The 26,379-nt window shown below is 41.2% G+C and overlaps 5 protein-coding genes across 7 annotated transcripts; 2 read left to right on the forward strand and 3 right to left on the reverse strand.

Annotated features, from left to right (window-relative positions):
- Nucleotides 1-298: 298 nt before the first annotated feature.
- tufm (Tu translation elongation factor, mitochondrial) lies at nt 299-4,579 on the reverse strand. The gene is made up of 10 exons (XM_085270867.1): nt 4,447-4,579; nt 3,674-3,720; nt 3,445-3,583; nt 3,154-3,320; nt 2,755-3,024; nt 2,358-2,490; nt 1,550-1,654; nt 1,269-1,420; nt 929-1,048; nt 299-748 (listed from the first exon to the last, which is right to left on the reverse strand). Exons 1-10 carry the CDS (start codon nt 4,577-4,579, stop codon nt 578-580), a joined length of 1,437 nt encoding a protein of 478 aa, XP_085126993.1. The 3' UTR covers nt 299-577.
- A 627-nt stretch (nt 4,580-5,206) lies between these two features.
- Nucleotides 5,207-9,616, forward strand: hspbp1 (HSPA (heat shock 70kDa) binding protein, cytoplasmic cochaperone 1). Its single transcript, XM_085270868.1, has 8 exons — nt 5,207-5,365; nt 5,586-5,716; nt 7,111-7,327; nt 7,409-7,633; nt 8,030-8,185; nt 8,740-8,836; nt 8,930-9,041; nt 9,297-9,616. The coding sequence occupies exons 2-8, from the start codon at nt 5,597-5,599 to the stop codon at nt 9,375-9,377; spliced, it is 1,008 nt and encodes a 335-aa protein (XP_085126994.1). The 5' UTR covers nt 5,207-5,365; nt 5,586-5,596; the 3' UTR covers nt 9,378-9,616.
- Nucleotides 9,617-10,030: 414 nt separating this feature from the next.
- tmem86b (transmembrane protein 86B) lies at nt 10,031-11,485 on the reverse strand. The gene is made up of 3 exons (XM_085270869.1): nt 11,208-11,485; nt 10,799-11,042; nt 10,031-10,610 (listed from the first exon to the last, which is right to left on the reverse strand). Exons 1-3 carry the CDS (start codon nt 11,256-11,258, stop codon nt 10,159-10,161), a joined length of 747 nt encoding a protein of 248 aa, XP_085126995.1. The 5' UTR covers nt 11,259-11,485; the 3' UTR covers nt 10,031-10,158.
- Nucleotides 11,486-12,143: 658 nt separating this feature from the next.
- On the forward strand, nt 12,144-15,972 carry aspdh (aspartate dehydrogenase domain containing). 2 transcript variants are annotated; one of them, XM_085270872.1, is made up of 8 exons: nt 12,144-12,286; nt 12,393-12,449; nt 12,550-12,694; nt 12,859-12,943; nt 14,156-14,305; nt 14,394-14,617; nt 14,699-14,838; nt 15,736-15,972. In XM_085270872.1, the coding sequence occupies exons 2-8, from the start codon at nt 12,395-12,397 to the stop codon at nt 15,771-15,773; spliced, it is 837 nt and encodes a 278-aa protein (XP_085126998.1). In that variant the 5' UTR covers nt 12,144-12,286; nt 12,393-12,394; the 3' UTR covers nt 15,774-15,972. The 2 variants fall into 2 exon arrangements, with proteins under 2 accessions (XP_085126998.1, XP_085126999.1); XM_085270873.1 differs by having other exon boundaries at nt 12,149-12,223.
- On the reverse strand, nt 15,961-26,240 carry gys1 (glycogen synthase 1 (muscle)). 2 transcript variants are annotated; one of them, XM_085270871.1, is made up of 16 exons: nt 26,076-26,240; nt 24,057-24,175; nt 23,778-23,959; nt 21,414-21,605; nt 21,078-21,263; nt 20,771-20,915; nt 20,260-20,377; nt 20,005-20,125; nt 19,754-19,860; nt 19,597-19,656; nt 19,147-19,339; nt 18,772-18,898; nt 18,595-18,690; nt 18,333-18,496; nt 17,508-17,588; nt 15,961-17,371 (listed from the first exon to the last, which is right to left on the reverse strand). In XM_085270871.1, the coding sequence occupies exons 2-16, from the start codon at nt 24,172-24,174 to the stop codon at nt 17,126-17,128; spliced, it is 2,136 nt and encodes a 711-aa protein (XP_085126997.1). In that variant the 5' UTR covers nt 24,175; nt 26,076-26,240; the 3' UTR covers nt 15,961-17,125. The 2 variants fall into 2 exon arrangements, with proteins under 2 accessions (XP_085126997.1, XP_085126996.1); XM_085270870.1 differs by having other exon boundaries at nt 24,057-24,215.
- Between the last annotated feature and the right edge of the window lie 139 nt (nt 26,241-26,379).

Here is a 26,379-nt window from a genome sequence, read left to right on the forward strand (position 1 = left end):
AAACATAGCTTTAAATGAATGAATTTTCTGCATTAGTAGTTTTATTTATTTTTTACCAAACTATAAATGTTCCCATTTAGGGAAATGTCCATAATGTAGTAGGAGAAAATTACCAGGAAATTTTCTTCTTTTTAACTTTATTGATTTTTAATTTTTTTTGCAGTGAATCCAAAGCAGTTATTTACTTTTGTCAGCGATCATGTTGGTTAAAAAATAAAATAAATCTTCTCTGCAGCATCTGTGTTGTTTTAACAAGCACATGAATACACGAGCAAGTAGCACAAAACAAAGGAGGCGGTTTTATTATTAAATACATTTTATTACATAAATGACAATGTTGACACGACAGTGGAACATCACAGGTGTTTTAGTCAGGCGCACCTGCACAACAGAGCCATGCGTTTTTGCGGGTCCTCTCCTGAATCCTGTTCATCTGTGTGTGTTTATGTATTGTTCATTTGTATTTCTAGAATTATTTGATCTGACCAGACACAGACAGCCACACATTCACCCTCCTGCCTGACACACCCCCTCAACCCACTCCATCCGTGAGCCCAGCCCTCTGCAGAGGCCCTCCTCAGCCCCAGTTGCACTGGTCTTCATCTGTAGTTGTCATAATCTCTGTGACCAGCCCGGTGCCGATGGTCCTGTTTCCGTCTCTAAGAGTGAACCTCTGGCCTTTCTCCAGAACCATCGGCTGGCGGAGAGTGAGCGTCAATGAGGTGTCCTCACCTGGCATCACCATTTCCTAAAGGAAAGTAAAAAAGAGCAAGAAAACCATCAGTTTCCTCTGAAATCCGTGTTTATAAATGCAGAAAGCAGTAAATGAGAGGCAACACCAGCTTTAATCACCACTCAATGCTTCAAACAACACTTGAAAGGTTTAAGATGTCTTACAACACTTACAACTACACACACAGACACACACCTTGTCAGCAGGTAAAGTGACCCTGCAGGCCATATCCCAGGTGAGAGAAAACATGACGGGCATGAAGTTGGTGACAAACGGCTTGTGTCTGCCTCCCTCCTCCTTACTCAGTACATAGACCTGTAACACAGAGCGCACACAGACACACACAGCAGAGTTCCAGTTATATATAAACACGTACTACTGCTTATAAAACTGTGATAACTGTAGAAAACTCATGAAATTTTTTTTTTTAATCTCAATAAAAGGTGGTGCTATTCCTGATCTGTCCACTGAGTGTCACACTGCCCCAATTTAAATCATTAAAACCCTCTGTAGTCAAACTCTGTGGCTCTCACACCTGAGCTCTGACTTTCTGGTGAGGCATGATGCACCCTGGCTTGCACATCACCATCCCTCTCCTTATGTCCTCCCTCTTCAGGCCTCGGACCAGAGCGCCCAGGTTATCTCCTGCCTCTGCCCGGTCCAGAGACTTGTGGAACATCTCAATACCTGCACCCAAGAAAAATAAAAACAAACAAATCCAAATAAAGGGGATGCACACTTCAAGATACATTTCATTTGCAAGCTGTCATGTTTTATCCATGATTTCATATCTTAACATCATAGGAGGTTCCTCACCTGTCACTACAGACTTGAAGCTGCGGTTGTGACCCACAAACTCACAGTCGTCTCCTTTCTTGATGACGCCCCTCTCCAGAGTGCCCGTCACAACCGTACCCCTGCCTGCAACACAAGCAGGAACCTTCAGACTCAAAGTACACGACGCTTTCGCTCTCAGATCAGAAACAGAGTCAGAGATCTGCAATCTTCTTACTGCTAATTGGTAAAATCACTAATGAGTTGTGCTACTGACGCTCCAAAGCTGTGACTGCATCATGACAAAATTAACTTTGAAGACGTCCTTGGTGGGATATGAAAAACAAAAACACCGTACAAATGTTTCTTTGGAGCTTTGCTGGAAGCTGCACTGTTCAGTACAGCAAAGCTCTGCAACATGTGACAAAACTGCACAATACATCACTGGAGCATCGCTCTCTATGGCAAAGTTGACACCCAGATTTTCAAGCTCAGGTCCTTTTGACTGATTTTACTGTTTGCATATTAATTTCTTTTATAAATTTCTTTAAATCTTTATTTGTACTTTGCCTAAAATATTTAGAATTGTTGTGCATGAAGACCGTCTGACAAAGTAACGGAGCCAAGGATGGTTAAAAATTCCGCCTTATTTCTTAAAAGAGTGAATCTTGATTTGGATGTTTAGATTTTTGGGGTCTGCATCCTGGTTTAAAAACAGTTTATCGTTTTCTTTTGTTTTTCCATTTGCCTACAACTTTACATGATGCAACCAATGGAAATCAAGAGAAATCACCATTATTTCTACCCAACTAGCTTCAGACTGACAATATCAGATAGTGTTTTCTCCTACCTGGGATTGAATAAACCCCTTCAATGGGCAGAAGGAAAGGTTTTTCCAGCTCTCTTTTGGGCAGAGGAACGTAAGAGTCCACAATCTCCAGCAGTTTCATCACTGCATTCACCCCCAGCTCAGGAGCTTTGTTCTGAAATAGAGCGGGAAAAATCTGATTAAAACACATCACATTCTAGTTTGAAACTTGTTCTCCACCACTGAGGAAAATAAAATAAATGAAAATACAAACTTGCCTGAGGTCACCTCAAAATTTTGACTTGACAGCTTTAAAATTCAATTTATTTTCTCAGAAGCTGAATATTTGAGATCACCTAAAATTTTGACTTCTGGATGTCAAAATTAAATTGCTCTGAAATTTCTTTGACTGACAGACTGACAAAGTGTTTCTCCTCACCTCCAGAGCACAGAGTGCAGAGCCAATCAAAACGGGTGTGTTCTCGCCGTCGTAGCCAAACTCCGTGAGCAGCTCGCGGATCTCGATCTCCACCAGCTCCAGCATCTCCTTGTCCTCCACGGCGTCTGCCTTGTTTATGAAAACAACCACGTGCTCTACACCGATCTGCCGGGCCAACAGCAGGTGCTCACGTGTCTGAGGCATCTGGCCGTCAGTGGCTGCCACCACCAGAATGCAGCCGTCCATCTGAGCTGTGCCTGTGATCATGTTCTGAAAAAGAAAAGCAGACACATTTCTAATATGATCAAACAAACAGGCAGGATTACAACCTGGTAACATCAGGCTGCATCCAGGTAAAAAAAAAAAAAGGTAAAAAAAAAAAAAAAAAAAAAAGAATACCTTGACATAGTCAGCGTGTCCAGGGCAGTCTGTGTGAGCATAATGTCTGTTGGCTGTGGTGTATTCTACATGCGAGGCGTTGATGGTAATTCCTCTGGCTTTCTCCTCAGGGGCATTGTCAATGTCCTCATACTTCTTGTAGCGGGCACCACCAGCATCAGCGAGCACTGGGGAGGATCGAATTGAGTGATAGAAATTCACCTTACAAAATTCACTAAACAAAGTTATTACACACATTAACACCAGACTGTGTCCAGACCGGTGTGACAGCAGCAGCTTGAGTGGGTCTACCTTTTGTGATGGCTGCCGTCAGGGTGGTTTTGCCATGATCGACGTGGCCGATCGTCCCGATGTTTACATGGGGCTTGTCTCTGCTGTATGTCTTCTTCGCCTCCGCAGCGAAGGTTCGCCGGCTCAGAGGCACAGCACACTGCGTGACAAAGAAGAACCCAATAATTTAACCACTGCAAAAAATCTGTGCTTCGCAGCGTGCAGCATGCCGTTTCATGCAACTACTTACCAATTTGAAGGAGCTGTGCAGGAGGCTTGGTGAAGAAAGCTGAAGGGCTGAGAAGAGGGAATCAAAAAAAACTTACATAAAGAGTGACTATTTGGTGCCACAACACAATAATTAAAACATTGCCAAACATATTTAAACTATGTATCTTTCTAAAATGCGGAAATATGTATTAATTCTGTGTCAGTGAACATTTAGGTGTCCATGCCCTTATTTCCCTTTCAATCAGTGCAGTCGTGCCCTCACATAGATGAGATTAGCACTGACTGCCACACACATTTTTCCTCAAAATCTCAGCCAGCATGTCTGCACAGCTCCGGATGTATTGCACTCACACCGGCCGTGATGCTTCTGTGCCATATAGAGCGCTAATAAAAAGAGTTTTGCATAAACCAGGCAGGTTATATCATGCTAACAGCTGCAGCTAACATTAATCAATTTTGATGACTTTAGATCCAAAAAGGACGGCGTCACCTCTCTTTAAAGACTACCTATATCAACAGTATGTTTTCCTTCGTTTCTGGTTACCAGGTGCTGATTTTAGTAATCATTCTTCATCCTCGGTTAGTCTTATTGTTAGCTAACCGTCACTGGTAACGTGACCTTGCTCTGCTGTCGGAAGACACAGCATCACATTTTATTTTCATATTCTTGTACTTCTAAATGTCCGAACAGTGTTTGATATTATGTATAAATCAATAAAGGTGGTGTAAATCAATTAACTGTCAGAAATGCAAGCAGAGTCACATAGTTTAAATGAATTAAACAATATTTACCGGACAAACACGCACGCAGCCCCACAAGCGCCGCCATCTTTCCTGGCTTGACAAACCTAAGACGATCGGAATTCAAGAAAATAATCTCCCAGCCCCAACGATGTCGTTCCTTTACGTACATGCACATGCGCATGTTTAAGTTGGTGCGTAAAATGTTCACATTGCAAAACAGTAACAGTATTAATGTAACTACTACTAATACTACTATTGTATGTTATTATATTAGACTAAGCAAAAGACTGAAACCCATTTAAAGAAAGTATGAGTTATGTAGCTAATATTAAAAAAAAAATTAAGAGAGCAATCCCAAGTAACCTGAACTTAATGTTTGTTAATAATATGTTTGCTGATATCTAAAAGGCAAATATTATTTTTTACATTCATTATTAAGGTGTGTGTATTTTATAACAGATATATAAATAATACCAAATATATCGCAATCGATATGCCTTAGTTTCTTCTGACACGTTTCTTCTGGGATTTGCATATATTTATTTTGACGTAATTAATTCTCTTTGTAAATTGTGCGTACCAGCGTTACTGGATTACCGTAACTATACTAGTATAGGAAAAAATTGCGTCTATGAATTTTTAAATATTGAGGTAATACTGTCAGTCAGATGTTCAGCATTATAATTTTGAAAAGCTGACTTTAAAGCAAAAAATGGAAAGTCTAAAATGACGTTGATTTGAGAGCAAAGAGTATCCAAAAATTACTTTGCTTGCCCGTTTGGTTTACTTTTTACGGTAAAACATGGCGCCCCCCTTGCCACTCGTGAGCTCTTGCTCGTGAGATGAAGAGCTAGCTAGAACGTTCCAGCGCTTCACGTTTCTGTGTTTATAGAGGGAGAGAGCTGTATTTGAGCTCAGAGAGAAACTTTGTCTGTTACCTTTACGTTGATTTTGAGTCAGTTTAAAGGTAAGTGGGCAATAATACCCTTTGTTATAAGAGGCTAGCAGCAGGTTTTGCATTATTAGCAGAGCTGTATGTTTGTAGTAAAGTATGATCCTGGTATATAAACTGTGGGGCTTTACCTGGTACCACTGCTAGTACACTTAAATTAATCTGAGGTTATTTTGAAATATTCCTTTAGTTGTCTTGTTGATTTTTTTTTTCTTTTCTCCACTTTACCCTTTAGCTGTTAACACCATGTCAGAAGACAGGCAGACCAGGAGACATCCCCAGAACCTCCAAGGGGTCCTTCAGCTCGCAGTGGAGGCTGGATCCGCTGCAGAGGGTCCTGCCCCTCCTGAACCCATGTCAGAAGAGGTACGTACTTGTACCCTAAGCAGGATCAGGCCAGATGACCACACAAACTGTTGGGTGTCGACTTTGTAGCTCACACCAGGACACACATGCTTGTAGCATAGCTTCACAATGTGGCTTTGACAGAACTACGGCTTAAATAAGTAGAATGAGCAACTAGTCAACTAAAAGCCTTATTTGCATGAGGATATAATAATAATATAGTAGAGTAGATCCAAAAATGATAACAACAACAATAATAAATATTTTTGTTTTTACAGTAGCAACATGTGTTGCTCCGCTTTGCAAAACATCCCACCATAAACTATTGATATATCACATTTTCATAGTTTTCAGAGTGCTTTGAGAGACAAAAGTATAATACTGCATTCAAACAGAAAGCCGGACATTGTGGCCAGAAATGAACAGGACAAAACTGGATCACAGAAAACTTTTAATTTAAGTAGTGAACAAGGTATAGAAATTATATCAATCAGAACTGCTGGCAGCCCCCCACCCCACTTAGTCCTCAGTATTTTGGTAGGAAGGGGATATCTTTGACAACACTTTTAAATTTGATAAGTAAATAAATGCCATTGCCATCAATGATGTTCTCTCTTAGCTTGATTTATCACAAATGTTTTTATTCAATTGTCAGCCAATAACTGATACTACTTAGGGGCTTGATATCTTAAACCTACAGTGCTATGTATACTGTTAATTTGCTGTAGATAGTTTTTCAGGCGTGCTACTTCCTCTTGTGTCCTCCCTTTGTGCAGTTTCCGCAAATTCAGGAAACCTTGCACACCATGCAGCTCTCTGGGAATGACCGTGTTGGCTCTAAAACACTGTTTCAAACTATTAAAAACTTTGACATTTTTTTTAAATTTCAATTAAAGAAATTGTAACAATGTTTAAAGATAAAATGTTAAACTGTTTTTTGCTAAGTTTTCTGTCTTGTGTAGACACAGCAATGGCCTTGTCTCTTAAGTTTGATGCCTTTTTTGTGCTTGAATGTCAAGTGGTTCAACAGACAAACAAAGAAGCATTCTTCTAAAAATGGTCAGGTAGAAGGACTGGACTGAAAGTCAGTTTTTAAAAAAAGAAGCCAATGTTGAAAGAAAAACTTTGAAAGACCTTTGGAAATCCTGGAGAGTTATTGCTCAACTATTGCTTAAAAATTCAAAGAAAGTCTTTCTTGGAAGTCAAATATAAAGAAATGAGGAGTGACTCAAGACTTTCGTACAGTAATATATAATTGCACATCACTTGAAATCTCATGTGTCTGAGTAAGACACTGATGTCCACATACGTTATTTTTATTTTTTTTCTTAATGCGTGCTTGGAGGTATCACATCAGAGAATTTGAATTCAGCATGACAAACTACTTCAGGCTCTTTTTTGTGCCTTTCTTCCAGAGGAAAACATGGCTGAGAGAAGCTCTTACAGAACTGTGCAAAGGGCAGATGGATGAAGTGGAGCAGATGAAGCAGTGCTTGGCTGTTCTGTGCAAAGAAGGAAGTGAAAGGGAGAGGGGTGGAGAGGAAGATAGGGAAGATGATGATGAGGACGGTGAGCGGGAAACGGCCTTTGAGATGCTGTCCGAGCTGTGTGAGAATCTGGACAATGCCAGAGGTAATAAATGGTATTAGAGCAGAGGGCACGCTAAAGACAGCGTGTGTTCACTGTACGCTCACTGCATCCTGTCCTCTGCAGACCTGATGACCCTTGGTGGGCTGGAGTTGTGCGTCTCCCAGTATCTTAATCATGCTCAAAGTGGGTTGAGGTGGCGTGCTGCCCAGCTCATTGCCTCCTGTGCCCAGAACATGCCACAGCTGCAGTTCCACTTGCTTAGCATCGGGGCGCTGCCGAAGCTTCTGCAGCTGACAGATTCTGACCCAAACCCCACCGTCAGGGTGAAAGCTCTTTACGCTGTCTCATGTGAGTAGAGCCATAATGCACGCATGCTTCAAAACTGAGCTTCATGACAACAAGCCTGCAACCAATTGCTGCACATCAGTCATTTCACATACATGATCCAGAACCTCGGATTGTCCATGTGACAGTCTGCGAATTTTAGTGCGGTCAACAGTTGGTTCCCATAGTTGATGTTTTAGATGGACAGGCTATTCAACAGCTATTTTTAGTGGCCAGCCTCCCAACTGTATCGCCTGTGTTTATGATATTGTTATATCTCATGTTTCCTGTCAATTCAACTTTAAGCCTAAATTATCTGTTGCTTTCTTCTTTAGTGCCAAATGACACATGGCACCGTCTTTTTGTCCCAGCTCTGTGCTTCACAACCCTCAACAAAACTGTGTCCTGTCGTAATCATAGGTCTGGTTCGAGAGCAGGAGGCAGGTCTCCAGGCCTTCCTGTCCCACGATGGATTCTCAGTGCTGATGCGAGGCATGCAGTCAGAGAACGAGAAGCTCAGAACCAAGTCGGCTTTCCTGTTGCTCAATCTGCTGATGTCGCATCCCGAACAGAAAGGTATGGATGGGAAGGACATTCAGACAGGATAGCGCTGTAAACCTGCACCAGTACCAATACAACACTTTGTAGCCTTTTATTAAGACACAACATGGTTTAATAATGTCTCTAAAAGCTTATAGAGACACCTTTTCTGTGGAAAATGAAGATATTTTATTTGCAGCTTTGCTCTTCATCCATGATTAGTCGCCAATATGGCAAGTTCTGCAGTTAAAGGGTAAAATAACATAAAAAGTTTTTAAACGATTTTTTTTTAGCAATTAAATCTCGTGTTAAAACTTTTATACTTTCTCCCTTTTAGTTTTATCCTTGCAGTATGTGTGTTTCTCACTGATCTTGCTACCTTTGTCTGGGGAAAACATGGAAAAACTATTTTAATCTTAACTACACATACATAGTAGACCATAACAAGAAGAACTACAGCAGATTTTTTACTTTGGATATTTAATTGGTTTACTCTTTAAACATCTATCTAAAGTTTTTGCAAGCTTTCCTTAAAAAATGGCTTGACTCAATATAAACTCAGGCATATTCCTGATTATTTCCCCCCGCAGACACGCTTGTTGCCATGGGTATGGTACAGCAGCTGGTATCAGTTCTCCGTACACCGCATTCACCCGTCCATGAACATGTGCTTGGTGCCCTTTGCTGGTAAGAAACATTCATTATGATACTGAAAATCTGACATTATTTCATGGATGGTTTTAGTAACTGTACCCGTCCTTGTTACTGATGGTGGTGTAGTCTGGTCGAAGACTTTCCACAAGGGCTCAATGACTGCAGGAATCCTGCTCTGGGCCTGGAGGAATTACTCAGACAGAGATCCAAAGAGCTCCAAGGCAAAGAAGAAAGTCAGGTAATTCATGTGCCTGAGAATCAGATCGTAAAACTCGATAGAAATGTTGTGATTATGCTACAAAATTTCATTTCAGTCATGAAATGTGTTTTTTCCATGTAAAACTAGAGGTGATTGTGGTTAAAGGCTAACTAGTTGTAAACAATAAAGAGATATATGACTGCTTTTTTTTTTAAGTTTAAAAGATTGAAAATTAAAAAAATAAGCTGAATCTTATTTTTCTTCCTCTTAAAGTCACATGTTTGTTTCCAACAGGAAGAACTTGATTTCTGTGAGCGACTCAGGGTTATGTGTTTCTCCAGGCAGCAGTCAGATGACACTGGGATGGATCGTTGATTTTTTAATTCTTTCTTTGTTTGCTTGTTGTTGTTTTTTTTTACCCTGACATGTTTTGGCATCAGTATGAAAAGATAACAGAACATTCATGAGCTGGAACATGTTTTTTGTTGTTGTTGTTGTTGTTGTTGTTGTTGTTTGGTCTGTTAAGACAGTTGCACATGATCCAGTACCTGGATTTCACTGTGTAAATAATTGTACTGTATATTGTAATGTATAAAACAACTATTTCAGTCCAATGTTTGCCATTCTTAATATCTTAACTGTCATCCCAAGCATCTCCATTAAAGGTAGTATGTATAGTACTCTATTTTAATTGGCAGAACACAAATGCTGAATTTAGTTAAATCTATTTTATTTTATTATAGTATGCTTTACTTTTACATTTCCTGTCTCTTTTCAGTTTTTCTTGAAACAAAACTCCCAGTTGTTGACATAATATTTATTACTGTTAATAAAACATGGGATTGCGTGTATAAACATACAGTATAATGAGCAGTTCACATCATGCCACCATATGCACAATCTACATGTAAACATGCATGTCAAAGAAAATATTTTGATCATTAAATCACAGAATATAAATATTATAAACTGAAGTTTACTGAATGTTTTTCCATTTCATTTGGAAATAAATTCTTTCATTTTTAGAACATTGCAAATTGAATGTATTTCCTTTTCTTTGTTTCTTTCTTCTTTTTTTTTAACCACTTACAACAAATATTTATGGAAATGGAGAGCTAATGTAGTACAAGCTTTTGGAGTACAACAGGGATACTGGTTAGGACCTCTTCCATTTTGAAAACTCATCCGTGTCCTCTACTGCTTGCATGTCACCCACAGCGATTAGAAGCTGTGCCAGATAATAGGTCACCATTACAACAGTATTACCGTGCTGCATTGGTGCCACCACCTTAAAAACTTGCAGAGACAGCGTTGCGTCGGATACCATGAAGCTCAGACTTCCCAAAAGTGTTGCTACGTTGCTAGTTCTAGCTGCTAATAGACCCATTAGAGTAATTAAGACAAAGTAGACTCCAACAGCTGGAGTTAGCACTTCAGAGTTTGGGTCCTTTTGCAGAAATGGAAATAAAAATGTGTAATAACCTCCTCCAACCATAAACAGGATCAGATAGAGAAAACGGCTCCAGCAGGAAGAGGAGTTTTTTGTGTAACGACTGGACAGGAAGGAAACTGAGTACAACAGATGAGCCACAGCAAATGCACCCATTCCTGAAACAGATATTGAGGACATAATGGGCATGTGATTTGCAATTTATGAATCCTGGAGTGTTAAATTTACTCTCTGAAAGTAACTATTACAAATACTTCTTACAATAATGAGGCATGTGCGAGCAATAGACATTTCATAAAAGAAAAAAATGCTCAATTTTTTGAACTCATCCACCACCAGCGCTTACCATGCAGGAAAAGCTCAGGCCACACCAGGCAGCAGTCACCAACAGCAGAGAAGACCAGTCCTCCCACCACACCTAGGACACTCTGACCTCCATTCCAGCTCAGCACCACTGCAGCCAATAGGAGTACTGGTGCAGATTTGACACCTGCAGACATGATGGACGGGGGCGAAGCAGGAGTCCAAAGGTAGAAGTACAGAGCTGCAGACAAAAAGAAAGGCAAGAGAGACAGAAAGAGAGCACAGGACTGATAGAAATGGACGAAAAGAAAGAAAAGGGAGAGATGCATCAAGTTTTTGTACAGAAGTAGATTCAAGTTATGATTTCAAACATCTCCTTTCCATCTGGTTTCACTAAGCAAAGTGCTGCTAGAAATAAAGAAATACTGGCTGTAAATAGAGGTGAACTGTACCTTATTTCTCCTCTGCCGCCTGTGATAGGCGTGAGTCTCAAGGATGTCCATCTTCTCTCAAACAGCACTGCTGTGGGCAGACGTCTCAGAAGGATAAAAGTGTCTTTACTGTCTTGTTTGCCAGCGATCCTCAGCTCCAACGATCCTCAGCTCCTGTACCCCTCGCCTTGAACCTCTGTCGTGTCTTTCAATCTGCCTGCATTTCATGTCGATGAACTTTAGACCGATCCTCACTGTCTGATTGCGCTCTGATAATCAATTCGCTCCCTGTTTTGAGTTCTGCTGGTCAAATTGCTCACCCTTGACCTCACCAGCAGGATTACGTTGGTGACATCAGCACAGAAGGAGCAAAGTTGAACTGTGCAGGTGTTATCACTGTGAAATGTAAACTTTAATATCAGGAAACTGACAAAACCTGATGATTGTTGTTGTAGAGACTTTTTTATGTCTCAATGTTTCATAAAACAAATGTGTAAAAAAAAAGTTCATTTTACAGGAAAGGATTGGATTCTTTGATAAACAGCTGTAAATTTGTTATAACAATACTGGGGGTTTTTTTTGTGGCAACTGTTCAAAAAAATGTGGATGGTTATGAAAAACACGCTATGCCAAAGCCCCATCCAGTTTCCAGTGCTTCACATTTAAAGTAAAGGAAAAGGCTCGTTTGCTCATAGATACTGATGAATATGACACATTTCTTTTGTTTGTGATCAAAGAAAGTATGACACACATTCTGACATAGAAGAAGAATAAAATGCTTTGTATGTTGAATGATGTTCAGTGCTCGTCTTGACTGGATTTTGTTTTGAAAATTTCAAACAATTACATTTTTCTGAAGCTGAGATTTAAGTTCAAGCAGATGGAGGAGGAGCCCTGCGTGTAATAATTTCACAGAACTGCAACAATGATTAACTACAGGCTACTCTGAGTCAAACTTTGTGCTTTGCCTGAACACAGTTCTTGCAGCTCTGGGCTGGTTATTGAAATTCAAGGTGTGGGACAACGCTGGAGGGGGTGTAAGTTTACTGGGTGTATAGAGTAATAAATGCAGTAACTGTGCAAGAAGGGGTTGATATCAGGTAGGGCTTAAGGTCAATATAGACATGTATATGTGTGCATGTGTATTGGTTTGCTTTGCGACTGCACTCTGGGCTTTTATCTGCTTTGTTTGCTTCCTTTGTACAGCTATGGCGACCGATTCTTCCTCTTTAAGGATTGGAGTCGTAGGATTTGGACATCTAGGTCGGAATTCCCCTTTTAAATCCCAGGCAAACACTCTTTAAATTGCTGTATATTATTTCCTGAAAGCATGTGCATGTGTGTGTATGTGTGTGCAATTTAGGTCAGTACCTAGTGGAGAGGATCAATAAAGATGGACCTGCCCTCGGTTTGACTCTGGGTTTTGTCTGGAACAGGAATTCTGGCAAGCTCAGTGGTTTAGTCCCCTCTGAACTCATACTCGGGGATCTATCGTCCTTTGCAGAAAGGTGCAAACATGTGCATAAGCATTAAAAACCCACGTGCACACAGCATGATTGTTCTGTGCACACGTGTTTTTATGTATTAAATCAGGAACGCTATAAACGTACTGTATTTATCTTCGGGAATTTCCCTTCTGAACTTTGAAGAATAATCATTGTGTGTTTTGCAGGCGATGCGATGTGATTGTTGAGGTGTGCCATCCTCAAATAGTTAAAGAATTTGGGCTCCAGTTTCTGTCTCAGTCTCATTTCATGGTGAGCTACTTCTGATTTTGCTATTTCAGTGAAACAGCTAGTACATTTCTTTGTTTGTTTTTTTGATAGATTCTTCCGATGTTATATTTTATTTATAGTACTTGACAGATTTTATTTTAATTGACTGATACAGTTTGATTTAAATCTGTCATTTTTATGATTTCATACCATTAAATCATTATCAGGCTGAACCACTGATACGAGGCAGAATGGGTCCATCCTTTCATGTTGTTTACAACAAAATTGGACCCTACCATCTGAATGTCACAGCAGAAATCAAACCTCATCTGACCAGGCAGCATCTTCTTTTGACTAATTTTGGTGAATATGTTCAAACTGTGGCCTCAGTTTCCTGTTCTTAGTTGACAGGATGTGGTCTTCCGCAGCTGTAGCCTGTCTGCTTCAAAGCTGTGCATTGAGAGATGCTCTTCTGCATATCTTGGTTTTAACGAGTGGTCAGTTGAGGTACTGTTTCCTTAAGGTACTGTGAGCGTACATAAAATGGACAGAATATCATGTCATTCGACTGTAAACAATCGCCATCTCGGTCCAGCTGAAGGTTATTAAATGTTCTCCTCCTTGGAGAAAAGTCCTCCACTGTCCTCTTCACGGACCCCTCAAAAGTATTTGACTGTTAAGCACAATTCTTTCTCACAAACTACTCATTCCTCACATAGAGAAACAAACTGTTAATGTTAATCATAACTTTTACTCAACCATCAGAAATAGGATGGCAGAGAGAGCATCTGGCTATTTAAATTGGCTATTTGCTTTGCAAATAAGGAAAATGCTCATTTCTATACTTCAATGTTCACTTTTTTGCAGACAATAGTCTTTCATATGCTTCAGGATTAACCCCAGCAAAGTCTTAATTCACCCTCATCTGTTTTTGATACTTTCCAATTAACACTTCTCAGTCACAGACTGGATTTAAATGCATAAAAGACCAAGCACATGGTATCTCCACTGCAGCTGTGACTATGAAGCATTCTGCAAATCACATTTTAAATATATCTCCACATTAATGTTTGAAGAGTTTCGCATGTACACGGGCGTTTGGTTTGATAGCGTTTGCTTTGTAGATTTAAATTCAATAACAGGTTCAAAATTCAGAGTCGACAGACGGTCATCCTAACCCACAAACACTTGAGAAGTCAACGACACTTCATCATTTGTTTTGCACCTTTGTTTTTCGTTTTTTTCCTCCTCTAGGTGGGCTCTCCATCTGCCCTCGCTGATCCTGATCTGAACCAGAAGTTGAGTCAGGCTGCTCAGAAGTATGGCAGGACTCTCTACGTCCCCAGTGGTGCATTATGGGGAGGCCAGGACATCCAGAGGCTGAATGACAGTGGGAAAATAAAGGTAAAACAAGGATAGTCCAGTGTTTAAAACCATGGAAATGAACATAAGCGATTTAATGTTGCTTTTTCCTTTCATGGTTTATTTTTAGGCTTTGTTCATCAGAATGTCCAAGCATCCCTCCTGCTTTCGGCTGACAGGAGACGTCCTCACTGACTGGACGGAGGGAGAAGGCAGGCGTGTTTTGTTCAGAGGCTCCGTTGCAGAGTTGTGCCCACTCGCTCCTAACAATGTGAACACCATGGCAGCAGCAGCAGTGGCAGCAGGGACACTGGGCTTCACTGGTGTCCAGGGAGAGATTGTGTCAGATACAGCGTGAGTGCTTCTAAAAGTCGGATTGTTTGTTTGAAACCATCCTGCCTGCATCTTCCAGCTTCATGTACCTTCATGCCGCAGGTTAAGAGACTACCATGTGGTGGAAGTGGAGGTGACTGGGCCTGATGGTTTCTCAGTACACACAGTGAGGAGGAATCCAGCCAAACTCGGGGCTGTTACTGGCAGCGCAACTTACAGCTCTTTCTGGAATAGTTTACTCAGTAAGTCCTAAATGACTGCCAAACACTTTCTCAGTGAATCTGATGTAAAGCACTCTGTGTCACCCTTTTAAGGTATCTATCATGTCAACATAAACACCTCCAAATTGTACTTAAGCACAGCAAACTCCTTAAAGTAGTTATAAACAGGGATGAAATGCTCAGAGCTATTTTTAGACCTGGTGCAGTGGGCCTTGTGTTCCTCGTGGTGCAAGACAATGCCTGACCTCATGTGTGCAGAGCGTGCAGGCAGTTCCTGGATGATGAAAGCGGTGGTGATTTCATTTTTTGTTGTAATTTTAAATTCAGGCTCCAAATGATTAATGGCTGGTTTCCGGTGACCGTTGTTGAATCATTTCGCTCTCACTCAATTACTCATATTAATATCTTATGTGTGGTTTAAGTGTTTCATTAATTTATTCCATAATACACACACACACACACACACACACACACACACACACACACACACACACACAACACTATTACAATGGTGAGTGCTCATATTAAAGTATAAAACTGTAAAAGTATTCAGTTTTACAGTTTTTTCGATGGCTTTTTATGACGCTAGTAAATGCACATATATTTATTATAGTCATCTCCAGCACATGCACCATGAGAATAAAGGATTTCAAACCCATGATGACACCTGCTGCTCAAAGCTTTCCTTTCCAAGAGGAAAAGAAAGAAAGAAAACTGGCTCACAGATGCCCTTAAAGGCCCTAAAGGAAGTTTCTCTTAGTTTATGAACTTGGGAGCTGCACCGAGGCCAAACATAAGATATATGGGGATTATATTAAGTGTGATAGCATCATAGGTCCTCTTTGAGTGTGGAGTACGGTGTGTTTCAGTATGTTTTTCATGTGAAGACTCAGATTTTTACATTCTTGTTTTTCTCAGTTTGTAAAGGTCACGGGGGCAGAGTTTACCTGTGCTGAAACAGCCAAGCACTTTGGAGGATTACCTACAACGGAAGAAGAGGATTCACTGCAACATTTCAGCTGATCTGAATGATTTATGAAGGAGATGCTGTGTAGATAAGATCAGTATGTTACAAAGAAGCAAATCTTTGGATATATTTGTTCCAATAAACTGCACAAACACAATGAAAGAAGAGCCCGTTACTGTTTATAAAACACCAAACAGGTGTATATAGATATTTAAATTTTATTATATGTTCATCTGGTGCAAGATTGTGAGAAATGGAGTGATAGTGACAGTATACGGCTGGCAAAACCATTTCCTTTTTTCCAAAACAAATACTCAAGACATACAGTAGCTTGTTTTTCAGCCCTTTCTCTCTGTCAGGTCTTCTACCTGTAAACACAGTTTCCATCTTAGGACACAGTACCCTTTCCCCTCTGTCTTACCTCTTTTCATTTCACAAATAAATACTTGCTGAAACAGGCGAACCAAGGAATAATCTCCACACACAAGCGCGCACAAACACAGTAGGAGTACAGTGGACACACTGTGATACTGTAAGGCACACAAACAAAATGAGAACACACTCACACACAAGGCGATACCATTCTCCGAACGAGAGCGTTTTCAGCATTATCAGTGTGTGCTCTTCATTTTGTTTCTATTTTGAGAGGTTATGCAAAAAACAAGGCGCGTGAAAGAAAGAAAAGAAAAAAAAATGCTACAAAAAGGTAGAAAGTCAAGTGTGAAGCACTGTATGGTTGTCACATCATGTGGGGCACGAGTGAAAACGACAAAAAGAACAGATGCTCTTTCTGGCTCTTAATGCATAATATTGCTATGTGGGCTTTTTCACAGGAAGCTTCCCGTTTTGAACTTGTAGAGATGGTAAGCTGGTAAAAAAAAAGGAGAGATAAGCTGTTCTCCCAGCCCTGACCTACGTTTGAATGAAGTATAAAATCCGACTCCACAGTTTGCTGTTAATATTAATGATCCTCTGTTAGATCCACATTACTCACTGTTAGTATTCTACAAAAATCCAGCAATCCTGATTTGTTTTCCTATGTGTTGATCTGTCAGTTAACCTTTTTCCTTTTAAGTTGCTGCATTTACTTCACAAAGCAAACTACCGGTCACACTGCTGGTGTAACTGAAACAATACCAAAATATATCAAACTGACAGATACTGTTTTTAAAAATTCTGAGGTACGCACAGGTTGGGAAGACACTGACAGTAATGCATTTTGTCACAACATGCCAATATTAAATTCGTCACACGCGTTCACGCAGCCACAGTCGTCTACACGGACAACTTGAACCACAGATAAGAGTTTCACTAGTGAGGTTTAGCAGTAGTGCGTCGGTCTCAGTTTTTCTCGCTCGTCACCTCGTCGCCATTCCCGTTGGCCCCGATGATGGCGATGGACTTGTTTTTCATAGGCAGCGTGTAGGGCTGGCGGATGTTCACCTTGTCCTTTTCGGCCTCCAGGTCCTCGTCGTAGCACTCGTCATCTTCGTTGTCTTCAGCCTCGCTGTGGTGCGGGGAGGAGTGGCGGGACAGGGCTGGAGATGGTGGCACTGAGGCTGGTCGGGGGTAACGGAAACCGGCGGTCTGAGGACAGGAGTGAAAGTATTAAAAACATAAACAGGAAGAGGACGCTTCAAGAAAAAAAACAAAAAAACAAAAAAAAAACCTCACATTTGTTTTAAATACTGTGTCTATTAAAAAAAAATACAAGTTAACTTACTTGGGCTGTATCCTGAGGTTCATATATGAAGGTGTCAGGGAAGGCTTTAGCCAGGGCCATGTGGCGGGCAGCTATATAATACTAATGAAGAAAAGAAGGAGAAATTAAAAATAAATAAATAACTGTTGTAAAGATTTTATCTGTGAGACTCGTTGTTGCAAATAGTAGAGAAATACACAAGAAACTCCAAAGAAGGAGTTTCTTTCAATAACTAAAGAACTTTAAGTAAAATCTAGAGCAAGGATCTCAAACTGATGTTAGATGGTGGGCAACACACAGCCCACTGAGCTCAAGAAGGCCGACGAGTGAAACTCTCCTGTCTGTCAGTCTAAAGAATTTTAATTACACATTTAACTCCTGAGACATAAGAAAGAGAAGTGCAATTTCAACAATACATCTCGTGATAAACAAAAGCCTGTCAGTGCGTCTCTTTGGATTAAACCATAAGATATAAATGTGCAAAATCACAGAAAAAGTTCTGTTCATTCATTGTGTAGACTGTTCAGTTTTGTTTTGTTTTTTAAATGTGAACCAAACGTAGAAGCATACATTTCTATAGTAGATAGTTCCTTGTTTTTTCTCCTTTTGTCAGTTAATTGTTTATATATTACTCAATTACTTTTGTAGTATGAATGGCCACGGGGAGGACTTTAACAGCAGGAAAAGCTCAAAAATGTATGCCCCCCTTCACATTTTCCAAACCTGCCAAAAAGGCTGAACTGGAGCCTTTGGCCTTATGTTTGACACCCCTGATCAAGAAGGAAAACAACAAAGACAATGAAGGCCGAGGGGTCCAGAGATGTGCAACAGGATTTGTAATGTTACCCTGCCGAGGTATTTCCAGTCCAAGAGATCGCTCAGACGCTCAGTGCGGTTCCTCTGGATGATCCGTTGGCGGCGGCTCTGCTTGCAAAACTGGAACAGGAAGGAAGTGAGCTGGTTACATGACTCGTCCACACCCCGACACCTGCGGTCCAGGATGTAGATACCTGCAAAGCGAAAAAGCAGCAGTTTTTCCTGATTATCTTAAAAAGAGGACTTCTTTTGAAAAACAGTAGAATTTAGAAGAGAAGGCATGAAGATGCACCATATGCCGTTGGGTCTGCTATGTGTTCCTCCATGAAACAGCCAAAACCTGACAGGTTAGTGGAGATTGATGGAATTCCCATGACAGTGCACTCAGCTGATAAACAGGGAAACAATAATTAGTACTTTTATATTAATACACACATAGATGCATCTTGTCAGCATGAATGAATCATACCAGGTGTGTAGCCCCAGGGCTCATAGTAAGAGGGAAAGACGCCAAGGTGGCAACCTCTTACAAACTCCTCGTAGTCCATTGGAAGAAGAGGAGAGGTGGATGAAAGGAACTCGGGATGGAAGATAATCTAACAGATGAAGAAGAAATTCAGTGTTACAGACAGATAGGGCACACTGCCAGAACCAGCAGCATGAGGGGTAATTCAGATTGAGGAAAAAATAAAATTACAGAATCATGCTCACAACACTTTTTTCTTTCAGGTGCGACTATGATACCTCACAAACTAAAAAAAATAAATCAAAATAAATTAACAACTTAAATCCCAGAAAGGCGACAGGGAATCTTCCAGCGGTCACCTCCTGTCACGTGACCTACCTTGACCCGGTCAGCAGAGCTGTTGAAAAGGCCGATGCGGCGAACACAGTTGAGGATGGGGTCGCTGCTGTCCTCCAGCATGTTGTGAGTGCAGATCGGAGGCTGGCACTGTCTCTGAGTGGCAAAGATGGCGCGCTTCATGATAGTGAAATCCTCTTTGTCCAGCATCTTCGACACATCTGGCAGCTGCCCACTGAAGAAAAAGCTCGAGTTAATGTTAAAACGAAACTCACAGCACAAAAAAAACAAAAAATCAAATAATTAGCAGGTTTGAATTTAATAAAACCAATAAGATTTCAACATTTTTACAAATTCAGGTATATCCAAGTTTAATGCATACCTTTATTGGGGACTATTTATTAGGAGATATTTGTTGTAATAAGCTGGGTGTCTAATACTTTTTACATCTTACAGTTTTTAAGAGGCAGGATTAAAAAGGGGTCGACTTACACCAGAAGTGACTCATAAAGTTTCTTTCCAAAGCGCTCCTTCACAGTCTGAGCAGTATCCCTGCCAGGGACAAAAAAATTTAAAAAATAAAATAAAAATTCAAATCCATTACTCCTTTAAGTTCAAAATGAATAACTACATCTGTAAAGAACCTCACCAGAGCTGCTTCCTGACTGCTTGGCCCTTCAAGGTCTCCACATTGAAGTTGTTTGTCCGAGCTGGCATGATGAAGAATGCGATCACTGTCACGTCACTGTGGTTGACCTTTGATGGACCATACAGACACTGGAGTTAGATTTTGTTTTATCTTTTTAAAAAAAACAAAAAAAAAACACCTAGGATTGACCTTTCTCCTTCCACATCTGTGAACACATGTGCACATCTGTGAACACAGCCACACATACGTACTCTCAGTAGATAATTGAGTCTGGCTAAAGCCTCCAAGAAGATGTCGGCTCCTTTGTTGGAGAATTCGTACCTCCCAGCGATGAAGAGGAACAAACACTTGTCCAGGTTGAAGTCGAGGTGTCTGATGGTCAGATGGTCACCAACATACAATTAAAAAAAAAAAAAAAAATACACAACTTGATTTGTCACTTCCCCTTTCTGGCTAAATTCATTAACTTTTAAGCACTTTACACACGCTGTGACGTGCGGACTAACCCATAGAAGTGTCCCCTGACAAACTCCTGAATCCGACTCTTGCTCTGAGCGTGGAGGTTTTGAAACTCGTGCATAGCTGAGAACTTCTTCACGTTGAGCCCGTTGGGAGTCACGATATCTGTGGAAGCAGGCAAAGCATAAGCATGCAGTAGAGAAAAGGTGATGATTTGATAGTCAGGTAGATTAAAAATCTCCAAAGCATAATTAATACTCGATATGTATAGTTCAGGCTGAAGTAGTTTTAAAAGAGTGAGTAATTTAAAGTGGAAAAAAATATTACTATGTAACATTTTTAAAGTGGTTTTTGGGAAGCTGTTACTTTTTTGTTCTTAAGACAAAATGAGTCATGATTTTTAAGGATTTTCTAAGGGTTAATTTAAAATAATACTACACTGAAAGCATTATATTATATATATTATATTTTACATATTCAGACTTCTATATTCAGAGTATTGCAGGGGGAGCTGGAGGCATGCTGCCGTCTTACACACACCAGTCCACTGCTACACACCTGGTTTCCTCTTGAGCAGGTGTTCAGCCTCAATGGCAGTAATTTGAGACACTGTGGTGAAGACGTGGGCACAGTGTGCCGCTGCACGCTCTATACAGTAGCGATGGTAGATTTGTCGATCGCCCGCTTCCTTGTCTACATTGAACTGAACACAGACAGACCACAGAGAGTCTATAATGTAGTCAGCTATTTTTTGAAATAGTTCATATTTATATTCATATAAATCACACATTCAAAGCCAACAACTGCTTGATGGCATCTTTATTTATTTATTGAACTGATACTTAATAAAAAAGCAGCTACATACCTCTGCTAGGTTGTTATAGAAGTCCACGTTTCCAGCACACAGGTAGCGCCCCAGGAGTGTAGCATGTGTGGTGAAGATGGTTGCCACTGGAAGCTGTCTCTGTCTACACAACACCAGCCCCAGCCCTGCCAGCCACTCATGGAAATGGGCCACAATGTGCGCAGGCTGCTCACACTGGGCTGCAAACTGTGATTTGGAAGGAAAGAAAGGGTTCAGATTAGTTTAATATGCTGCTTTAAAGAGCCCTTTAAACTGCTGGAGGACCTACAGATAATCCATCTTTATGTTTTATGCCCGTTCTCATCAGCTGTGTAGTATTAAGTCTGAGCTGCTGACCTCTCCCAGAAGCCAAGCGGTCAGGAAACCAAACAGCACCGCATCGTTGGCCTCACGGTCAAACCATGGCACGCCAATGGAACAAAGCTCCCACAGCTCGCTCTTCCAGGAGTCTAAAGACCAGGCGGTGAACGCGATATCAATGAGCACAACGTAGGGACTACCTTCAATAAGCCAGCGGCCAAAGTAGACCTGTAAGAAAACAGACAAGGGCGAAAGGGAGAAAAAAAAACTGGTTAGTCCTTCTCTCTCTAACATAACGTAAGTGAATGACTTCTATGTCTTTACAAAAATGTATTCCAGTCTAAGAAAGCCTGGATTGAGTATTTCTCGTTGTTAGAATTGCAATTCATGCTGCTTAGAACGCAACTAAAGTGGAATAGTTTAATACACTAATGCCAAAACTAATGATCTAAAATTTGTACCAGCAATGAATAAACCTTTAAAAACACATCATCTGGTAATCAAATCACCATCTTCAATTCTTAAAATGACATTGAGGTTCTTACGTTCCTTCAGCCTTATTTAGGCTGCACAGAACCATGAACAGGCAAATTATTTCCCCTCCTCCCACTTTCCACTGCTGGCACCCTGCCCCCACACCACTTGTGCATCTGTAAGCAACCCTGGGCCCCATTCATTCAGTGTCCACAACTACTACCACTACTACAGTCTTTAGCAGGTCTGAAAAATTTGTTATTTAACAAAGGTTGCATGAAAGTGCATGAAAAACAAAGACATTGCATGGGAATTGATAGGATAACTTTAAATTAGTCAATCAAATGATAATTAACTGTGAGCAGCTCTATAAAAGCAGACGTTTTGCCAGTTTTGCTTGTCTGGAACATTCAGGTATGTGTTAACAATCCCTCAATCATCCCATGAGTGGAAAAGCAAATTCCCCTCAAGGTCAAACTGTTCAATGAGCCATATTTGTTGAAAACCAAACACAGCACGTCAGCACAAATACCTCATACTGACTGTCAAGCACGGCAGTGGAGGACTGATGATGTGGGCTTATTTGCAACCCCAGGACTGGGGCACCTTGCAGTCATGAAGTCCACTATGAACCCGTGTGTATATCAAAGTATTAAGGGGTCAAATGTGAGCCCAAATATCCGATAACTAAAGCTTGGTAGAAAATGGGTCCTGCAACAGGACAATGATTACAAGGACGGCAGGAAATTTGTGGCTGAAAAAGAAAAGAATCAATGCATTTTCTTAGCCCAGTCAGAGTCCAGACCTGAACATGATGGAAATACTCTGGTGGGACATTAACAAAGAGCTGCATGAACTGAGGCAACCGTTTAAAGAAGAGTGGATCGAAATTCCACCACAAACATGATCAGAGACTGATAATGTCAAACAAAAAACAAAACAATCCCTAAAAGTTACTGCTGCTGTTTCTACAAACTACTGAGTCACGGGGTGCACTCTTTCCCCCCCCACACTGCTTCTGCAAAATAACAATGGCACAGTGAATATGTCATGCACTGTTGTTCATCAGGTTGTATATAAATTATTTCAGTATTTAGTAAGAATCAATAGATTTTTATTATGTTCTGATACCGGTACATAAAACCTTAGACGTTTTGTTTGAAAATGGGAGGGTCCTGGGATGATACCTGTAATCCACTGGGCAAAACTAAACAAAACTATCATTACAAACCAAACTTTCAGACACACCGAGTGTTGCTGGGACACCCTTATTAGCAATGTAACATAAGTAATGTTATCTTCAGATGCCTCTGCTGTTGAACCACATGTGCACACAGAAACAAAGAGCAGAGGAGAGGGAAGGAACTAGTAACATAATATGAAACATGCAAATTCAGTGTTGCTGCAGCCTGCTTTTGCTCTCTTCTTGTCCCATCAATTGTGGCTGAAAGTAAACCATACAGGCTTTACTGACCTGGCTGCACTAACCCCTTTAAAAGCGTACCGCTACCAGTCCTAACCTTTTCCCACAACTCCACATTACACTCAGAATGACACAGCACAAAGCTTTAGAAGTATCACACTCCGTCATCTATTTCTGGAGCGCATTTGTGAGAAAGAGAGAGATAGAGAGACATCGATACAACTTCTAACCTTTGCGGGGGAAATGTCACTGGGTTTTGAGTTGTGGTCAAGGACAGAAGGCTGGGCAGAGTGGGAGTGTGTCAGATGTAAAAGATGAGTGAAAGATGAACTCTAATTGGGCGTTAGAGCGCACATTCACTGCATGCATACACAAATAAACTATTAGTACCTCAGCCACGAGTTGTTAGGATGACTGCCCGTCAGTGGATCGTATAAATTTAACTCAGTGTCTGTGTGTGTGTGTGTAGGGGTGTTTGTGTTTTAGTTTACATATGGTAGTACCTTACACCCACTGGAGTTCATCTTGTCAATGGTCTGCCTGAGTGCGGGGTTTGTGGGCTCGATCAGCTCCACCTGAGTGCGCACATTGCTCTCCACATAGGGACCCACCAGGAAATAGTTCTCCCCCCATTCCTCTGAGGTCAGACGGGCTTTGGTCTGGATGACGGTGTAGATGCCTCCAACTTCACACATAGAAAGATATAATGTGATTCAACACAAACGACATTGTCTTTTGGCATAATTTTTTTTAATTATCTTCAAAAACCACCAAACACTTGCCTTTGTTAGCAACCTCCCAGGCTATTTCAAAAAGGACGGCATCCTCTAAATCAAACTCCTCGTCCCATTCCTCCAGTCCTGACAGGGACGTGACAGACAGGCTTCGAGCCAGCGGCATGCTGGGTAAATATAGAAGACACTCCGCTGAGACGGGGACACCTTACAACCACACACACACAGACACAAAACGTAAATGTCATGTGCTGCAGTTATTTCCAAGCAGTTCACATGTACTTGGATACACGTTGCCAGCTTGTTTATTTCTGTCACACACTGATTTTAAACTCCTCATCTTTGATAAAAGCATGTCAAGTTTTTTAATACGTTGTCTAAATCATAAACAAAAGCCACTCTTAATCTTTAAACTTCACCAGGTTAACCTCAAGCGGCTTCAATGAGCAATTTCCTCTTAACCAACATCTCCTCACATAGCTATATGAAACCTTTACGCTTTCATTAAACAACACACCCGGTTGCATCATTCTTACGACATTACACAACTGGAATCCAAACTCAACATATCTCACTTCTTTTCACAAGTCTCATTTCCACACATTTCACCTCTTTCCCTGATATAAGATAAACCTGCAGCTGCTCTCACAGGAACCAAGCGCCTGGTCAAACAAACGCACTAAAGTGTTGAGTAACAGTAGTCTATCTTCAGGTTTCCTTGGGTCACCATCTAATAGAACCACAGGGCTTCTTCTTCACACATGCACAGAAATGCACATCACTTTGACAGAACATTTTATTTCCAAGCACTCCTGCACCTGCATCATTAGTACTGGACATTTAAAGGTCAGTCCTCTACTTTGAGTTCAAAACCGGGTGTTCTGTTCCTGCTTGTAGATCTGATGAAATTTCTGGCACAAATAATAATAATAATAATAATAATAATAATGGATTGGATTTATATAGCGCTTTTCAAGGCACCCAAAGCGCTGTACAGTTCCACTATTCATTCACTCTCACATTCACACACTGGTAGAGGCAAGCTACTGTAGTAGCCACAGCTGCCCTGGGGCAGACTGACAGAAGCGAGGCTGCCATATCGGCCCCTCTGGCCAACACCAGTAGGCGGTAGGTGTCTTGCCCAAGGACACAACGACCAGGACAGAGAGCCCCACAAAGTGGGGAGAGCCATGAGAACGGATAAACAGATAAGGACACTGATCAGGTATAAACTTGATCCTGTAGCAAATGTTGCTGATGATGAGCTACTGTAAAAAGCAATCAGCTGATGTTCATGCATGCAAACCAATAGCCTCTTCCACATGTTACAAAAATCCTGTCTGCGCTTTGATTTTTTTTTAAGGTAATTTTTTTTTTTTACTGTAAGGAAGAAGATGATACTCAAATTCCAGCGTGTTTGCGCTGAGCTGCTACTGATAGCACTGAACACAAGGCTGACCCCGGGCACTCACAGACGGAGAAGCCTTCAAGTTGATGACAAACCAAACACTTAAGCTTTGCATAAATTTGCCTTCTTATTTTTTGGATGTAGCCCCTCGAAGATTCTGTTCTGATTGTGTTTTTATAGCGAGATATGAAAGGTCCTCAGTCCATCATCACCATGCTTTACACCGATCCTGAGCGTAAACACCTTACTGCTGAATTAAACTTTCTCTGGAAATCCACATGGGATTCCCCCCGGCTCTGTGAAGGGGTTCCTATCTGCCTCATTAGGATTTCATTGTAAACCATCATCATCATCATCATCATCATTACCATCGTGACCTTGCTGACGTCCCTTTTAGTGAATAGAGTGGTTACTGCTCAGCAGGTCCACATTGCTGGGAAAAGGGCACAATGTCCCAAGACAGGCACGTCTTGAGACCCCAGGGAGCAACAACACGCCTGTGTGCGTGTCTATCGTGAGTTTCGGGGCGAACGTGACATGAAGCACCTACTGCATCACTGCTGCGGAAAAACACAGACGCCGCGTCCCGAACCGATGCGCGCACGCCTAGGATGTATTCTATTATCACCGGGCAGGCTGAAATAAAGATGTTCACTTACCCTTCAGTTTTGTCCCAACTTCACGAAGATGAAGCACGCATTGGCAGCTGTCGCAGTCCGTCCATAAAAATAATAACAGCGCAGAGTGAGAAGAAGAAGGGGGCGGCGGCGTTGGTTAAATGTCAGCGATTCACATTGGCCCGGTGCGCTCGGGTCGTGCGGAGGGACGGGACGCTCATGGCCTGCGATGCAGGAAGGAGGCTGGGTTGGTGAGCTTGGAGTCTCCGCCCACACATTATTCATGAGCTGCACTCCTATTGGCCCCTGGCTTCTCCGTGTCTCCGCCTTTTACATAAAACACCAC

The sequence above is a fragment of the Mchenga conophoros genome, linkage group LG4 (genome assembly GCF_057382185.1).
Source record: "Mchenga conophoros isolate Kocher_MC1m ecotype Shallow Benthic linkage group LG4, M_conophoros_male_GT1.1, whole genome shotgun sequence".
In the NCBI taxonomy this organism is placed as follows: domain Eukaryota; kingdom Metazoa; phylum Chordata; class Actinopteri; order Cichliformes; family Cichlidae; genus Mchenga; species Mchenga conophoros.